The 19,737-nt window shown below is 29.3% G+C and overlaps 1 protein-coding gene across 1 annotated transcript in view; it reads left to right on the top strand.

The window, feature by feature from the left end:
• The window catches only part of LOC107442550 (acetoacetyl-CoA synthetase), a 42,380-nt gene extending 28,563 nt beyond the window's left edge, over positions 1–13,817 (top strand). Inside the window, exons 13-18 of the mRNA XM_087152250.1 lie at positions 3,461–3,574; positions 4,773–4,898; positions 7,450–7,519; positions 8,660–8,718; positions 11,669–11,871; positions 13,638–13,817. Coding sequence (XP_087008376.1) covers positions 3,461–3,574; positions 4,773–4,898; positions 7,450–7,519; positions 8,660–8,718; positions 11,669–11,871; positions 13,638–13,769 — 704 coding nt within the window. The 3' untranslated portion in view covers positions 13,770–13,817. The remainder of the gene's footprint in view (positions 1–3,460; positions 3,575–4,772; positions 4,899–7,449; positions 7,520–8,659; positions 8,719–11,668; positions 11,872–13,637) is intronic.
• The last annotated feature ends 5,920 nt before the right edge of the window (positions 13,818–19,737 follow it).

Here is a 19,737-nt window from a genome sequence, read left to right as displayed (position 1 = left end):
CTTGTTTTATGTGTACTATGTATGTATGTAATTAAAACTTACCATGTTTTGTTACCTAGAACTTTGATAAAATTCGTTTATAGTAAAAAAAGTTTAAGATTTTTAAAATTTTTCTTGAAATTTTCATGAAATACATAACAAATGTGTTTTTTTGAGCTAGAGCAATATAATTAGCCACTGAATGATGGTAACTTTTATTTGGAAATCAAAAGCGAGTCATATTAAAAAAAAGTATGATTCTGAGGTGAATTTCAAGCCGCGTGGAGTGTTTTGACTTTATCGGATTTTATGCTATTTTAAAATTTTAAAAGTTCAATAACTTTAAAAATTATTAATCACATTACATGAAATTTTGTATACAGCTTCTTAAAGATATTATAAGTAAATACTGTGAGTTTCATAATTGTAGAATAAAAACTCTGAAAGTTGGTTTTTAAGGTCCCCTGTACCCAGAGAATAAATTGAAAAAGAACAACTATTTTTAATTTATATGAAGAAATAAAAAGGTTTTTAAAAATGAAAAGTATTTTAAATTAATCATCTATTCTCGGTTAGATTACACACAATTAAAAAACAGTTTACATGATAATTATTCTACAATTCTTCATGAAAAGAACTAACTTTTATATGAAAAACAGAAATGTTTTAATTCAAATTGATTTCAGGACTGTTTTCATTAATTTATATCATATCTCAATTTTAAAACTGATCTGAATGCTAAATAAAGATACTTAATTTACAAAATTATTAGGGAAATAATTTTTTTTTAGTGTTGTTTTCATTTCTGGTTATTGACGTGTACAGCGTGTTTTAAAAATGCTGGAAAGTTAATTAAAGAAAAACGAAACGAAATGTATTGCTTGTAGTGTCATGTTTAAGGTTGTTTTTCGAAGGCATCGTCGTCATCTGAAATGATGCTTTTTACGAATGAAATGTCATTTACATAACTACTGTACAATCAAGTTAAGCCAATCTAAAGACAGCACTGTCTATACTTATTTTGCAAATAGCGCAAAACGTCAACATGGAGAAAAGCCACTGTTTCGTGAAAATAAAAGGTGTTTGCGTTAGTAAACTTATTTTTTAATATTTTTTTTAAAAAAAAATTACTCCAATGCAGCTTATAAATTGCAAAATCAGCGAAATGCAGCTTTAATTGCAAAAACTGAGAATAAGGCAATAATTTTTATAGTTTTCATCTAGGGTGGAAAATGTGGCCAAATTGGTGATTTTTAAGAAAAGTTTAGTAACTTTAAAAATATTTAAGTTATTTGTCCGTTCTAAACAGGGCTAAAGAGAATAGAAGGGCTAGTTCACTCCGCTCTTAGAGATGAAGCTACGATATCCCTCCTCATGACGTCACTGTGTCCACAGATCTCGGAAGATCGCACTCAAAGATATTATGATAACTTTGCATCTTTCTCTTTGTAAAAATAAGTTAGACTTTTTCTGGTTATTAGCTTTCAAATTTTACTTAATTAACACATTATTTCCATTCATAAACATAGTTTAAAAAAAACTTTCTTGGCCATTATATTAAAAAAATACCATTTTGAACTTATAAAAATATTTTACTAGCTGGCGAAAATGACACTATAAATGCTTTATTTTAAGAAGTTTAGTTTTAACTTTAATTATTAAGAAATATGAAAGCATATATCGACACTTTTTTATCTACATATTCTTTTATAACAATAAGTTGAGTTAAATTTAGAATCTCCGATTTTAAAATATGCCGTTAATAGCAATTTGTTCATACTTAATCATTAGGAAACATCAACCTTAAACGCTAATTACTGAAACAAAATAATAATTTAGGTTCATAATGACATTAGAAATTTTACAATTGTTTATAGATATTTAAATTTAAGATGATGTAATTTATAGATATTTAAATTCAAGAGAATATAATTTTTAAAAGAATCATAAATATTTAGAATAACTACATTAAAAAAATAAGTTATGAAATTAGGAGAATTTCAACTGTACACAATATATTTTATTTATACTTTTTACTTACGTTTTAATTTTCTTTGACTTTATCCATTTTTAAATTTTTTTCACATGCCTTTCTTTTTGAAGTAACGAGGCGGTTTCTATTTAGGTAACGAATTTTTATAAAAGTTCTTAACGATAGAAGAAACGTATTGCTGTTTTATATTAACTGTGTCATTTCAGAATCCATTCTTTACACAGTTGTTCATTTACTTTAGGGAACACGCGGAAAATTATATTTTTTCCTTTTGTTTTTCTATCAGAATTTTTGCAAGTTGTAATCGCGCAAACTGGCATTTTGTTAATAGTTTTAAAATTTCGTAAATTCACGGCAAAAACTGAGGAAAGTCATTATAGAAAATTACAAATGTCTTAGAATATGTCACAAAAAGAAATGCTCCAATATTAGTTAGAGCTAGCAAGGCCGACCGCTCTGTTCTTGAAGTAAAAGTGCGAGCTTTGCGCCAAAGTGACGTCACTAGAGAAAATCGGAGGATTGCCTCGGCGAGAGTTTCTTCAAAGGAGTGAACCAGCCCTTCTATTCTCTTTAGCCTGCGTTCTAAAACTGAGATAATTCTTCACGGCAAAACGATATATATAGTTTAAAATTATCGCTTTGCTTCGAATGTAAGGAACTTACACAGCGGATTTTTTATTTTCCTTTCAGGGGTATCCAGATTTCAATTTCAGGGATTCCGAGACATTAGAAAAAAAAAAATTGAAACCAGTGATGATTTTTGAAACTTGTAATTAAATCCAAAATCCATTATTTATTAATTATTTCCGCTTATTTTATGAAATTATTTAATTGAAATGCTTTTAACGAAAGAAATTTTAAAACTATGTTTTTTTTTCTTATAACAATATAATGAACGAATTATGAAAAGGATATGCATTTATAAAAAATTAAACATTATTGTTAGGCATCGAATAAAAGTAACCAAATTCCACAACGAAGAAACATGTTTCTCTGATAACTATATTGAAGGTTCATTTTCTTCTTTCTTTTAATGAAAACAATATTTCAGCTTATGCATATACTAAAATCAAATTAAAAAGACAAGAGTCTGCCTCAAACCTCTGAAGTCTGACATAAAGTCTGATTTTAAGACTGTTAAAAGACAATTGACAGTCAATTGAAGACAATTGAAGTCTCAATTGAAAACAAATTGAGACTGTCAATTAATTTAAAACGTGAAACAATTTCAGTCTTTTTCATTCACTAATATTTTTCAAAATAATTATTGCAATTTAGATGATGATTACATGTTTTCAAATAGTCTTTCGTTTTTAACTGATAGTCTAAGTTAAATTAATAGTCTTTCGTTAATTAATATATTCGTATTTGCTAATAAATTTTATTGATTAAGTCTCGGAGTTCCGATGAAAGAAGGCCGATCACTTAAGGCACGGCAACCGACAATAATTGGGAACTGCTGCTATCTTACTAAAGTGTGTTTTGCAGGTTCAACAGAAATATTGGGTAGCTGCATGTCTTATCATCGAACTCTGCCCGTCTACAAAGGTGAAATGACTTGCCCAACTTTAGGCACTGATATTCAATGCTTAGACGACTCAGGTATGGATATTTGAAGCAAATGTTGACAACTTGAATTGTTAATGTAACCAAAAACACACATGAATATTCAGGATGAAATCAATATTTTATGGGTAACATGTTAAAATTTCTATTCCTGACAGAAGCAATAAAGATTGAATTAACAAAAATTATGCTAAAATATTATTATAAAAATTATTATAATAGCAAAAGTAAATTATAGGAAAAATAAATACACGTTTACAAATAAAAATATTGCATTTAAAAATTTAAAAAATTTAAAAAAATTAAGGAAAAAATTGGTTTAAAAAAATGGATTAAAGTTACATTTGAATATAAGTTGCAAATTTTAATACCTTTGTAACTTAGTTTACTTTAGTGCAAGAATAATTTGAATTCTGAGAGAAGCTTACAAAAAATTTTAAGCGTCAAAAATGTTACAAAAATATTTTATCAACACATTTTAATTAATTTTTTCATTTATTATTAAATAAATAAAGATTTCCTTTATGATTCTATAAATGACAATTAAATTCATGATTCCATTAATCTTGCATGGAACCAAGATAAACATCGAATTAATTCAAGGATTCAAAATGAAATGTTGAAAATGTGAAATCAATGCAGGAAAAAAAATTAAATTACGTTATCCTGATGGTTTTTTTTAGAGAATCAAAAGTTATTTGGATTACTATATTTTTTACGTGTGCTCAAAACTGTATTTCGATAACAAATATACATATATATATATTGTATAAATATATTGTATATATAAGTTTTTTAATATAACTTATGAAATATAGTTGCATAAAAAAATCAGTACTTATTTTGAAGGTGTTAAAGATATCATTCCCACTCGACATATATATTTCTCATTTTCATGCTTTTAATAAATAATGTCTATAATGTTTCATATTCATAAATACAGTTGCCTTTAATATTAAATTATTGAATGCTATTCAATTAGAAATGACAAGTTCACTCATAAATTATATTTCTGTATATAATTTACAATTATTTAGTTTTTGTGGGTCTAACTCTTAAAATATAAATATAGTCAAGACTCTTAAAATATAAATGTTGCAAGTTTGCCAGACAGAGCATTATTGATGAAACAAAAGCTAGCCATTTTATTTCTCTGTTTGTAAATTTAGAGTATAGTTTCAAAAAGTATTAGATAAAAATGAAAATGCATTAGTTTCTAATGCTATTCATTTAGGCAGAGCTGTTGAAGGAGTTTTTGGAGATATAGTTCTAGCAAAACCAATGCCATCTTTTCCCCTCGGCTTGTTTGGAGATGTTGATGGTACTAAATATAAGGAAACATATTTTTCTAAATATCCAGGTACGTGCGATTTTGTTCTGAACTCAATACTATAATATACTAGACATACACACACTGGCTAATGAATTAGAAACATTAGATTTATATTTTCTTCGATCGTCTTTTGTGCGAATAACAACCATTCTTCATAAGGGCATCGATTCTGTAAATTTTTGGAGTGAATTTATGCTCAGAAAATAACATGCAAATAGATGCACAGATTTCATGATCTTGTAAATTAAAAGGAAGAAAAGTTTGATGTCGTATGTGTCATTTCAACATTGTCCCAAACATTTTTATTAGGTTAAGATGCGGATTTTGTGGTTGCTAAGGAAGGCATTGGAGATTACATTGACGTTCAGTGAGTCATTTTCATTCGCTTCTGGCTAGATGCACTGTTGTAATATGGTTCAAGAAGTAACCATGGAGCAAAATTGTAATGTTCATAGGATGAATTTGATATAACAATGCGTCTAGATGCTGTAGGGCTTTTTGTTTAATCTTTTAGGATCACCAAGGCACCATTTTCCTACCAGCACAACACGTTTCGGCCCATGATACTCCCACCAGATCCTTTTACAATGCGAACAAAGCAAAAGAAAATCATCCAAGTTTCTAATTCATCGGCCAGTGTTTGTTTACAATCTTGACAAGATTTGCCAATTTTTCATCGTTTGCACAAATTACTAGATTAAGCATGTATTTCACCCAGGATACTCCATTATCACCCCTCTTTTTAGAAAAACTGTGTTGTTTATAATAAAAAATTATTTAAAAATGTACCTTGTATGGCTGGCGATCACGAGACCAGTTCTCGCTGAGCCTGCAATCAGTGAGGATGGTTTCTGATCTCGTGACATACAGGAGTGGCAAAATAATATTGATATGAATTGAAGGTATAGTTCGAAAATCAAAAAGAGCAGAGAGCAGTGTAAACTTAAAGAAATTTTCATTTGTCGAATTACTTTTTAATGATAACACATATTTCCTGCGTAAAACAACCAATATAGCTTCATTGCAAAAACATTTCTTTTAAAAAATACAAGCATTTTAGTAACATATTCAAGCTAATTCTTTCAGACAATTATTATGTTGCCAATCTCATATAATGTTTTGCACGATATTTACAGTTCTTATTCGCTTAAAAATGTATTCAATTTACCTCAATATCAAAATGGTGAACACTACACACCAAAACTTTTCACACTGCATGTATACTTTTTACTTCATTAAACAAAAAAACCCTCTGAAAAGATAAATTAAGGCCAGGACTTAGAGAAAACCATGTATATTTATGGAAACGGTTCACGAACTCTGCTTTGAAATTTAATTGATTTTTTTAGCAATTACTTAAAGTATTAATATATAAAAATTGTATTCTCAAAATCACACTCATTCTTAACACATATTCACATTAGTCAAACATATTCTGTGCTTTTCAACTATGCATAAACGGAGATTACCATCATTTTCCCTAAGTGCAGCAATTTTTTGAAACAAAGCGAACGGTTTTTTTCGAAATTGCTCATCAGATGTGCTTGCTGTCTTACTAAAAATAGGAAAAGTTCCCCTAAACTGAAATTATATGTGGATTAAAAAAATATTATTTAACCAAATGACAATTGGCAGTAAAATAAAAATTCATTATGCCATTTTGCTTATGATATTAATAAAATGATTACCTGTATGAAAAGTCAAGTGTGGCACTTGGGTTCAACTCCGTAGCTCAGTAATTTTGCAATAGAACCGCTGTTCAAATTTTCGTAATTTATAGCCAAACAACCGAAGAAATTCACCTTCCTAGAGCAAAAGTTAGCCTCGGTTTGCATTCCACTTGAAGGAAAACGACGAATACTTCCTAGGGAGCCGTGGTGGCTCAGGAGATAGAACGCTCTCTTCCCAACGAGTTCGAATCTCAGCATGGCTGGGATTCGAATTCCACACCCGGGTCGCAGTTACTACAGTGCTGACGTAAAATATCCTCAGTGGTAGATGGATGATGGGAAAGAGTCCCCTTACCGTCAATCTAACCATGGGAGGTTCTTGTGGTCTTCCTCTCCATGTAACGTATATGCGGTTTGTTCCATTGTTCCATCGAAACGACCTCCACGAAGGCAAATTTCTCCCAATACTTGATCCAGGAGCTCCCTTGTCTTCTGGATTGGGTTCAAAATTGGAAGACTACGGCTTTGAACACTGGAAGTCGTAAACTTAAAATTGGCTCGGCTGTTCAACGACGGTTATAAAATAAAATAAAATACTTCCTAGTATTATCCCGACAGTAAGGAGATTAATTCGCAATTTTTCAACTCCTGATATGTATGCCAACATGTCAAGTCTGAATCATCAAACAATTGTCAGGCGTCGCTCTTTGGCCACACTAGCACTTACTGACCACTAGCCACCTTTCTCTAAGCTACCCAGGCGCAGCAGCAAATAACTAAAATTGTTTTGCGCATGAAAAAAATAATTGATAAAAAATAGTGCTTCAAGATATGAAACTGCATATGAACATGAAATTTAAAAATACATTAGATTTAACATTTTCCAGATAATAGATATTTTTTTCCAGATAAATTTGCCATGGGAGATTTAGCAGTTATTAACCCCATTACTAAAGGCATAATTATTCACTGTAGAAGGCAAGTATTTTGCTTTTTTTATTATAAATAATAATAGTTTTATCCGTAGTGTAACATTTTTATGCAACTAATTCCTATTTAAATATGTTTTGAATTAATACAAATTCTATCCGTTAAAAAATAGGCGAATGAGAAAATATCTAAGAAGGGGAAAATAATGGATTAAACCATATGTTTCTGATTCTTGAGAACTTTTTCTTAATTAAATCTCCGCTATTCTTCACATCTTTGATATAAAATGTTAAATACAAAAGAGGCCTTTTGTAAAGTACGCTTAACTTAAACAGAAAAATCAAACTTGATTTTGAATGAAATTAAAATAATGCATGAAACCATCTTGAAATTAATAAAAAAAAACATTGAAAATATCATAAAACAATAAAAATAAGATATGAAAATTTTTAATGTTTTTAATTTATTCATTAATTTAAAAAATTTTACTTTTATGCGAGAATCATATATGCATATTGAATTTATAGAGAATGGAATCAATTTGTTTAGTAAGGGCACGATAATAAATTTTTTTCAATCAAGCAATTCAAGAAAAAAGAATGTTCATTATATTTTGGGTTTTTGCTTCGTTCTTGGAGATTAAGGTATTAGAATAAACACCAAAAATTCAAGTTATACTCTATTATTTTAATTTGGGCTACAGATTGCATGATCACGATTCGGGCACATATTATATAATGAATAAAAAGCTAATTGGTTGAAAAGTAGAATCCTAAAACTAAAAATACTAAAAAAAAAAATTAAAGAAAAAACAAACATATTTTTTAGAACTTAAAGATGTAACGTCATGCTGCAGTATTGTAAAAAATGTGACTTACTTGAAAATTGATAAGATTTCCTCATTGAAAAAATGTTTTACGAACTTTATTTGACACAGTTTAGAATACAAAGGAGAAAAGAACATTGATTTTCCCTAAAACAAAGAAGCAAAAACTATCTAATTTGAAAAGAAAAAGCAGTATCTTTATTTCCCTAACAACATTTGAATCAGTTTTCGTTTTGTTCAAAAACTGAAATTGTTTTTACCTATCTCAAAGACCTTGACACTTTTCACAGCACTTGTTACATTAAAAATTAGTTTCACACTAAAAAAAAAAAAATTGAAAGCCTTTTTAAAATTTCTTTCAGCGATGAAGTTCTTAAACCAGGTGGGTGGAGATTTGGAAGTACTGAGATATATAACGTAGGTAAGTACTTATGATTATAGATTTTCAATAGATATTTATAGATCTCAGATTAAATCGACTTTTATGAAAGTGAACGTATGACGTATATAAGTTTCATTTTAAAAAATGAATATCAAAACAAATAAATAAAATATACTTGAGGAAATTTGATGGACATTCCTTACCAAATTATAATGCATCACTTATATTTTTATTACTGGAAGCCATATAATTCTATGTACACTAATAAAGACAAAAAAATTATACTATACACTTTCTTAATATGTGTCTGTTCCCTGCGAAATGCAGCAACACATCGTGGCACGAACTCGACTCATGTCGAAATGCATGCTAAAGACAAATCACACCATGAATCCTGCAGAACAGTCTAGAAATCCATGGCAGTTTCAGGTTATGAATATCTCATCTGAACAACGTGTTGCAGGATATGATTTATAATGATTACTTTTGAAAGTATAGGTAGCCAATGAAAATGTCTTCAATCGAGAGAGTGCACCCGTATCTATTCGGTAGCAAAAATTGCTGCAACGTAAAAAATTTCGTAATCTCCTGCTGCTGAATTGTTTGAATTGTACAATGGGCATGAATGGGTGTAGGTAATCGAACAGGATGCTTACCTGTTAAAGTTGTATCTAGAGTTATCAGCTGTATGTCATGCTGGCTCTATTCCTTGACGGTCTCCTTCAACTTGAGAACTTCAATGTTGACCTGTAGGAACTATGAATTCACAAGGTTTTTACCTGGAACCAAATATGCCAGTTTCGGCAACACTTTGCTGGACACAAAAAGTACCAGTCAGTGTGCCCAAACGGGACATAAAGCTTTGTGTTGTCCAACAACGATCAATACGATCAACAACGATAGGATGACCGAGCCTTTGGCTGCGAATTCCCCGTTTAATGACGGTCCGTTGAATGGTTGACACTTGTTGATGCTACAGCATTAAAATTCGTGGCAATTTGAGGAAGGGTTGTACGTCTTTCCCATTCAACGTTCCGGTCTCATTGTTTCTGGATGTTTTTCCTGATTCCCCATATTCACGGTATACTCGTGAAATAGTAACATGCGAAAATCCAAATTTCATCGCTACCTCGGAAATACTTTATCCTGAATATCTTCCTCTGACTATGACAGCAATTTGAAACTCGTCTATATCTTCATAACTTACCACTGTAGCAACAGGAATCAATCTAAGAGCTTTGCCAGACATTTATCTTGAAAAGTGTAGTCCAATTACATTGCATTACTCTGATTGGTTGCATACCTCTGTCATTTTCATACGTTTTCCTAGATCAGTTTTTCTGGATTTTCTTGCATATTATATATTCAATATGAGATATAATAAATTACCAGAACAGAGGAAGTTTAATTCTGAACTGAGGCTAAAAGTTTATTAATATGTATCCCTAAATCCTATATTTATTTTATTATATTTATTCCAAATCCTATATTTATTTTATTATTTTACTAAATTTCCGTTAAACATTATTGCATAATGTAAACTTAGAATAGTATATATTATCCAATAATCTTTTCAGTTCCAATGTAGAAATTAGTAAAAATTACGTTTTCCTATCTAAAAATTACCAAAAAATAAAATGAGATTTTTAGTCGAAAATAATTGCTATTGGCTAAAGAAGTATTTCAAATTACAGCACATTAGAGGATGGTGATTCTATCAAAAGTAGAAATTATCGTTGCCATGAGGTCAACTTATGTTCCCAGAAACAAAAATTTTCTAAAGAACCATAGTATCCAATAATCTTTTCAGTTCCAATGTAGAAATTAGTAAAAAATTCGTTTTCCTATCTAAATATTATTAAAAAACAAAAAGAGATTTTTAGACGAAAATAATTGCTATTGGCTAAAGAAGTATATTTTCTTTCAAATTACAGTACATTAGAGGATGGTGATTCTATCAAACGTAGAAATTATCGTTGCCATGAGGTCAACTTATGCTCCCAGAAATAAAAATTTTCTAAAGAACCATATTATCCAATAATCTTTTCAGTTCCAATGTAGAAATTAGTAAAAATTACGTTTTCCTATCTAAAAATTATTAAAAAATAAAAAGAGATTTTTAGTCGAAAATAATTGCTACTAGCTAAAGAAGTATATTTTCTTTAAAATTACTGTACATTAGAGGAAGGTGATTCTATCAAAAGTAGAAATTATCACTGCCATGAGGTCAACTTATGCTCCCAGAAATAAAAATTTTCTGAAGAACCATATTATCCAATAATCTTTTCCGTTCCAATGTAGAAATTAGTAAAAATTACGTTTTCCTATCTAAAAATTATTAAAAAATAAAAAAAGATTTTTAGTCGAAAATAATTGTTATTGGCTAAAGAAGTATATTTTCTTTCAAATTACAACGCATTAGAGGATGGTGATTCCGTCAAAAGTAGAAATTATCGTTGTCATGAGGTCAACTTATGCTCCCAAAAATAAGCATTTTCTAAATAACCATTGAATAATTTTTCAGATTGATGTTGAAAATAAATATGGAGGCTATTTATAATAAGATGTTTAAATTTTCATAACGTATTTCAATATCTTGCATATGAGACCTTGACTTTTAATATAACGAATTTTAAATCGGAGTTATGAAAGATTGTATTTTGGTCTAATTATTGACTGATATATGAACAATTCTCTCACTATTGTTCTTACTTGTGGCTGATGCATAAACTATTACTCACCAAGTGACCTTACTATTGTTTTAAGCTGTTATTCATATGTTGATCTAACTATTGACTGACACATAAAATGGTAAAGAATGTTGCTGGCAATCGAATTAAGGTGAAATATGCCGCAGTCGAGTGGAAATTTTTTTTCATATGTGCCATTATTTAAGGAACGTATATAAATCCACAACTGATGCCAAAGTTATTTGAAATAATGTAAATTCAGAAAAATTATTTTTTAATTAATTTATTGTTTCTTATAGTAAATATTCTACCTGAAGTGCACGACAGTCTTTGTGTTTCTCAATATAGTAAAAGTAAAAATGAGAGAGCAGTTCTATTTCTAAAACTAAGGGAAGGATACAAGTTCGGCAATGAAATAGTGAAAAAAGTTGAACGTAGAATTACGGAGGAACTAACAAAAAATCACGTTCCTGGATTGATTATGGAAGTTAAAGATATACCAGTAAAATTACTTTTTTTGTATTCATTATTGTTTTATTTTTACACTGTAAAAAATTGAGCAACGTATATGCTCTATTTTGAGAACTCTTGTCAAAATAGCTTCGAAACAAGTAATAGTCGAATTTAAAAAAAAAATTGCAACTCTTTGTATCATTGAAATTGGAAATTAGTAGGCCATGATATGTCATTGCAATGGCTACTATATTAAGCTTCCTAAAGGCCTGTTTACACGGTCCAATTTCTTGAATCCGAGAAATTGGACGGATTTCTCTGTCCAAGAAATTGGACGATTCGTTGACACTATCCAAGTTCTTGAATGTTGCTGATTCGTTGAAATAAAAACTTGCGCATGCGCATTGTTCATATTCAGCATTATAAAATAATACTTAAATAAGTTTAAAATTACTAAATAAATTCAAATAAAATCATAATAACACAAATAAACCGCAACAGATCAATTTATTTGGACTAAAATATATGAAACAGACAAGAAGATGACATAATTTGCTGCCTGATTTATGACGTCACAAAACCTAAGACGCTGATTGGTTAAGGGAGAAAAAACTTGGATGGAAAGTAGAACATGCTCTACTATCGTCCAAGAAGTTGGACCAAGTTCTTGGATGTTTGTTTACACGATCAAATCTCAAAGTAAAACAAGTTTCCATCAATATCAATCAATTTCTGTCCAAGAAATTGGATCGTCTAAACAGGCCTTAACTCTACCTGGACTGAGGTGTACAATTACCCAGGTAAAAGCATCCTATTACGAATTTGAAGGTCGAATCCTGCCGGTAGTCAAATAACATCTGTCTTACATATTTCTCCCTCTATATCTCTTTTAAGACTATGCATTTTGGTAAAATATAAGTATCTGCTGCTTCAACTTTAAATACGCGGGATTTTTAAATTTCGTTATTATTTGGTTCGGAGCTGTTTTGACACACTTTTGCTGAATTTTTAGAGACATTTTTTTCACATTGTTTAACAGTTAAAATGGATTATGTAAAATCATTCAAAGCTTTTTTTTTTGATAAAATATTTTAATGCTTAAAGCCTGGATATTTTTGATAAGTTTAAAAAAAATTAAAGAATGTGAAAACTTGCAAGCATTATGTGTTATTAGCTGAGTTTTTTTTTAATAAGAACTGTGCGAATACATCAAAATCAAGGTTGAAATTGAATCTCTAATTGTTAGCTGAATATTTGATAATCGATCAAAATACTTTCGCCCAGATAACACTGTTACCAGATGGTGACAAAACGTGACAGTCACAGAGACTCATTTGTGATGTCACATGAGTCACATGACTCTACGACTTTTTTAAATGCCAGTGTTCAGCCACCAGCTTGGTATTTAACAGTTAACAATTCCAGAACTAATTATCAAAAGTTAAATTACATTTTCATTTCAACGTACTCCCCCCCCCCCCTGTACATTTTTATACACATCTTCACAATTGTAAGTATTTAAAGTCTAGTAATTTTTGTGCAAGAAAACAAAATATAACGTAAAATAGGGCACTTAAAACAACGGTGGCAGTGGTGCTTACGATTTTTCAATGCAAGAAGAAGTAATTTGAATCACTAATTGTTCTTTTTAAATCCGTGAATTTCTGTAGACTACGGTTCAATTGACTTTCATCCTGTGATTAAAATTATAGTAAAAAAATCGATTGTTTTATGTTATCTTGTGTGCCTTATTTACAAGATGACATAGAAAATGTAGTTAAAAAGTTTGAATTGATCAGCAAACTTATTTTTCAGTACAACATAAACGGAAAGAAGATGGAAATATTAGTTAAGAAGATTGTTAACAATATGCCTTACAGTCCTGAGGTAGTTATAAACAAGGAATCCTTGCATTGTTTTCAAAATGTTCCATCTTATGAAGACTAAATACCACATTGTTATTGTCAGTCATGTGATTAATAAAATGTATTTTTTAATATCGATTAATATCGAAATAATTATCGTCACTTCTTCAAGGAAACAAACTTCGTAAAAATTAAAATAAATATTTTGTGATTCTATTTTTTACAAAAAAAAAAAAAAATAATAATAATAACTCATAGTGCCTAAAGTATTTATCCCCTTCCTTCTCGCTCCCGTGAAAATGACGGGGTGAGTTTTCGCCCGCTATTTCTCGCTCCCGTGATATTGACAGGCTGGAGTGCTCAGTAGTAACGCGCCTATAAGAATAAAACTAATTCATTTCTTTTGCCCGGAAAACATTTTATTTATCATTTTACACACCTGATGGCAGTACCAGGATATTTTTAAGGTAATTGTAGATAGTTAGTTTGTTTTAACCTAGTTGCAGCACTAATCAAATACGTAATATTGTACAAAAGCCAGAAATAAAGGCACTTTTATGACCGTTTTCTGGAAAATTAACCGATCGTTAGGGGTTTAACTTTTTTAATAATCACGGGCACCATGTCGGTGGATAAATATCTCCTTAACAACGCAAGAAGGAGAGATAGAACAGAGAAATAAATTGCACCTTGCCTGAAAAAGGATTCGATTCCGGGGTCTTCCTAGTATACGGCATATATCTTGACCACCATACATGATAGTCGGCTTAATTCGTCACTTTATTTTCGATCGTATTTTCTTCATTCTAGTTTGTCATTCTTGTTAGCAATCTTCCACTATGCACTATGTTTCGTCACAAATCGCGAGAATTCATGACGAAATTATTCTCAAAATTAGTTAGAATCCATTAATGTTAATTTTATTTATTTATTTTTATTTTGGGAGTTTCGCAATATCTCAGGAATCTTTCAAGCGAATTAAAAAATCTTTTGCTTACCGTAAAAAAATTCGTTCACCAAAAAAAAAAAAAAAAAAAAAAATTCTACACAATATATAACTTTTAGTAAAAATTTATTATTTTATTTAATATTTGTTTTAAATTGTAAGTTATAAAAATTTTTACATCATTTCAAAGGATATAATTTAAAGTGGCAAAATACAAAGTTTGAGAGAAATTTGTCAAATAGTTCTGGAGAAAACGAATAATAATACGGATTCTTTAAAATTCGATTTCTCAGAAACTATTCGACCGATTTTTCTCAAAATTTTTTCAAAATTATATTCCTTAAAATGATATAAAATTGTATAAGTTACGATTCAAAAAAATTTCCCTTATTTTATTGAGATTATATAGCTCATGAGTTAAATAAAATAATCAAAAATAATAAATATTTACTGAAAGTCAAATTTTTCTTGGAGTTATCTTCGGATAAATAAATCTTATAAGGGTGAGAAAAAATGTTTCAATTCGCTATAAATATTCTCGAGAAATTGCGAAATACGAAAAAATAAATAAATAAAATTAACATTAAGGGGTCCAAAGTTTGGATAGCTCTCCTGACCGAACTCAGGGTACCATGTTTCTCAGATTGTTGCTACTACCTATATTTTGGGGGTCAGATATCGGAATCCTACGAAAAGAAGGAATTCAGAGAAAGTACGTTTTTGTGTCTGATTTCGTAACCTAAAATATCGCTTGCACTAATTAATTAGCATATTTGAAGTCCCCCCTCAAGCCTTTAAGCTTGAATTCTAAAACGTGAAGAGCCGATCACTAGATCAAAAGTTTCTTAAGGTAGTCCATTTTTCATTTTGCTCACTGTACCTTATTTGATGCAGAAAGCTGTCGGTGTTTCCATTGACTTGTTTGAAGGCTTTGAACATATTCATTGAATATACTGTAATTTCAGTGAAAAGCTTCAATAATAGATTAAAAAAGTGCAAGATAGGAATTATTAGCAATTTTCGATTACAGTTAGCTATTAAAATAATCATTGATTAACACATTTTAACAAAATCATGTTATTAACATCACTTATGAGGTGTTTGTAGACAGAATTACACACTGTTAAAATTTTCATTCTAAATTTATGGTAAAATAACTGGCAGCTGTCTGTCCATCCGATGGACAGATAGCTAAATCAAAGAAAAAAAACTTCTAAATCTAATAAAAAATAATCTAATAATCTTCTAATCTAAATAAAAAAATCTTCTTAACCGTAAAGTTTACAGTAAAGATTTTTTCCCTTTATGGTTTTGAAACCATTTACAAAAAGTATGGTTATAAAACGATGAATATAAAACTACACGGTTTTTTAACCATTTAAAACTGGCATTTTTCAAAAACGTTAAAAAAAAACAATAATCTAACTAGGCTTAGGAGATCGGTTTTTCGTAAGGTAATGGTAATTAGAGAGTGCCGGACACTGGAAATTCTCCATGTGGTGAAGGAAATTGAAGAAATATTGTGGTGTCACCACTAGGACTCGAACTCTAGTTCTGCCGGTTATGATATTGACAGATAAGCCCGCTTGGCTATGATATGTACGCCGTTGCATAGAACTAAGTAGCTTCATTAGGTAGTTCTAATTGGTGAGATAAAATTCTGGTTATTTAACCATATTAGGTGAATGCAGTCAATAAACAGTTTTTCGCAAACTTAACAGTTTGATTCCCATTTTATTTATGGTAATTTGACTGTTCTGATTAAATATGGTAAAATAACCATTCAATAAATTGTTATTTAACCATTTTTTCCGAGAAATTTCTAACTGTGCAACGCATGACAATACATTTACTCAAAACTTACATTTACCTTTATTTACCATTATACCGTATGTATATAATGTAAATATTATTTAAACATCCCAATCACAACCACAATTTTAACCATTTTAATCCTTGAAGATTTACTATATTTAAAAGGATAGCATGCTTTTCTTTATCTCAGGGAGAAAAAATTTCTGATAAATTACAGTACTATATGCTTATAATATTTAAGGTGAAAAAACTGATTCTGGTAATAAAAACCAAAAAATACGGTATTTAAACCATTTATATGGTAATTTTTGCGTTATGATTAGTGTTTACTTAAAATTCTGGTTTTCAAAATTATCGATCGTAACATCATACATTTAGTAAAAAAAAAAAAAAAAAAAAAAACTCAAAAATAAATTTAACCGAATAAATGATTTTTACACCACGCTCTAATGCATTGATTCCTGATGCAGTGATAAACTTCTGATGCACTGATGAATAGAATACGCATGAGCCGAAAATTGGTTTTCATTGAAATAAAGACGAAAAAGGACCGAATAAACGGTTAAGAATGGTTGTTAGAGAGACATATTTCTTCATAGTTGAATTCGGTTATTTTTATTCTGTGCAAAATACTAATGCAATTTTTTATATATGTGTCCTTTTTATTTTACATTTAATATATTGTTATTTGAAATTTTTTAATTTTGTTTTTCTTTCTTCATAATAATTTTAATTGAACGTTTTTCTAAAAGTCGAAAATATTCAATAAATATTAGATTATTAAGATAGATAAACAGCCCATTTGTTGCGTTTTAAATTTACAAAAGCGTTTCATAACTTGATTCTTCAGTAATTTGAAACTTTCAGTAAGGTATAGGTTTTTATTTCACTGAATACCATTTCAGCATAACTCTTCGTACTAAAATAGAAAAAAATATTTTTAAACTCTTTAACAGGAGTTTAGATTTTGAATAAATTTTCAAACTAAGTTCGTAAGAAATTAATAATGCTACTCAAATTTTGAAAATTAATTCATTAATATTAAATCTACTTTTCACTTGCAAGTTATTCACGAGGAAGTCTCATTGTTCGAAATTTCAGCTTAAAATTTCAATTGTGTTTTATGATGAAACTCTAAAACATTGATATGATCACAACAGAAAATTAAAACCGGATATATTTCAAACACTCTACTGACTGTAACTTATCAACTACATATTTACTTTTTATATCCTTCTCTTAGTTTAATAAAATATATGTTTTAACTTGAAATTATTTTTCTAAAACTTAGATTTTTAGGTATATTAGGTATATGAGACATTTCAGTTCAAGATGCATGTTAAAAATACTTCATTTTAAAAATAATTCAGTACTGGCTAATCTGATTACTTAACACATTTTTATTTTTAAACAAAATGTCCTACCTATTAATAAAAATAACACCAAGTGATTTTGCTATAAAACTAATTAATCATTATTCCGTATGCAATAAGAGCATTCCAAGGAAAAACATTTGATCAACTTCAATTTAAAGAGCTTGTCCAAACACTGAGATGTATCTTACAAGAGTTCATTAGTACAAGATTTTAGTAATTCTCTTGTAAACTATCAACGTCTATATATTTTAAAGAGTTTTTAGCCATTTCATTCGTTATTCGACGAAATTAATGCAGATCATTTACAAGATAGATGTGTACAATAATTTGAGCAATACATATATTGAGTAGGTAAAGAGTATAATGCTTGTTACTTGAATAATATCTCAGAAATTTCAGCAAAAGCTGCTGTAAGACGAAATTCTATAAAACTAAAGAACCTTAAAAATCGGTATATCATCTGTTCGCCATACAATACGCAAATAATCCATGAATATAAATCAGATGCTAAAAAATTTCATCTTCGTGTAATACCACAAGAGTACGTCGAAAAATAAAGTAGATTGTATTTTGAGAAGTTCAGAAAATTAAGTAATGTAAAGTGTTTTTAAGTTTATTCTAAGCAAATTCTTTTTATAGAATACATAAAAAGTTACTCTGTGATTTTACTGTAAGATTTAATTAGCATTCCATAAGTAATCAAATCACCAGGAACATTCTTCGCTAAACTTCGTTTTAACGCGTTTACTAACTTCGACTAGCGTTCTGACTAACTTCGCTTAACGTTTTAAGAAAGCAAACTATAAGTTATATATCTCGAGAGCTTATTCCCAATGGTTTTGATAATTTTAGGTTTAACTATCAGGGTCTTTATAATTCAAAGAGATTTTAACCATATCATTTGCATTAGATACAAATGATGCAAATACAGAGAATACATTTCCTCTAGCAACGCTGCAAATTTTATTGGTAAACTGGTTTATGTTTGTTACCAGTGTCCATTCAAACACTTCATAAATTTAATGAAAAGCTATAGTAACGCTTATAATGATAACTTTTTTTTGAAGAGATGAATACCTTTTTTTTTAAATAAAAATAGTTTATTTTAAGAAGTGCTCTAAATTGGCTGATCTGGTGCTTTTTTTTAAATTTTATCACCACCATATTCGGTTTATCAAAGACATAAAGTATCATTCCGTGATTTTACTATAAAGTCTGATTCGCATTCCGTAAGTAGCACTAAAAACATTTATTGCTAAATTTTATTTTAAGAGGTCGTCTTTCAAACTGTAAGAAGTTTGTCTCGAAGACTAATTCTCATAACAAGATTTTAATACTTTTCAATTTTTTTTCATAATTTAGACGTTGATAAATATGTATCAACGTCTGCAGAATCTAAAATGCTTTTAATCATATTATCTACATTAGATACAAATGATGCGAATGTAATGAGTACAATCACTACTGCAACACTGCGAATTATGTATGTAAGGAATATAATGTTTATCACTACTGTAACTTCAAATACTTCATGAATTTTTTTAAAAACTAAACCAGGACAAAATGCTATGAACCAATAAAATAAAAAAATTTTTTTCTGGAATAATAATACCGCAGGAGATGAGTAAAAATATTATATTTTAAGCAGTAGAGTGCCTATTTTAATTTTGCCATCAGCAAATTTGGCTTATTTAAACATAAAAATCATTCTGTGATTTTACTATAAGGTTTGACTAGCATTCCATATGTAATCAAAGCACCAAGAACATTAAACGCTAAACTTCGTTTTAAAGATGCCATCTTCCAAACTGTGAGACGCATATCCCGAGAACTTATTCTCAACACAAGAGTTTGATAATCCATAGGTGAGACATTAATGTCTACTGAATCTAAAGAGCTTTTAACCATATCAT

Source organism: Parasteatoda tepidariorum, chromosome 9 (genome assembly GCF_982258835.1).
Source record: "Parasteatoda tepidariorum strain Cologne lab strain chromosome 9, Ptep-v5.0, whole genome shotgun sequence".
NCBI classification, from domain to species: domain Eukaryota; kingdom Metazoa; phylum Arthropoda; class Arachnida; order Araneae; family Theridiidae; genus Parasteatoda; species Parasteatoda tepidariorum.
The sequence above is the reverse complement of the archived record's forward strand: the minus strand, read 5'-3'. Positions and strand labels throughout refer to the sequence as shown.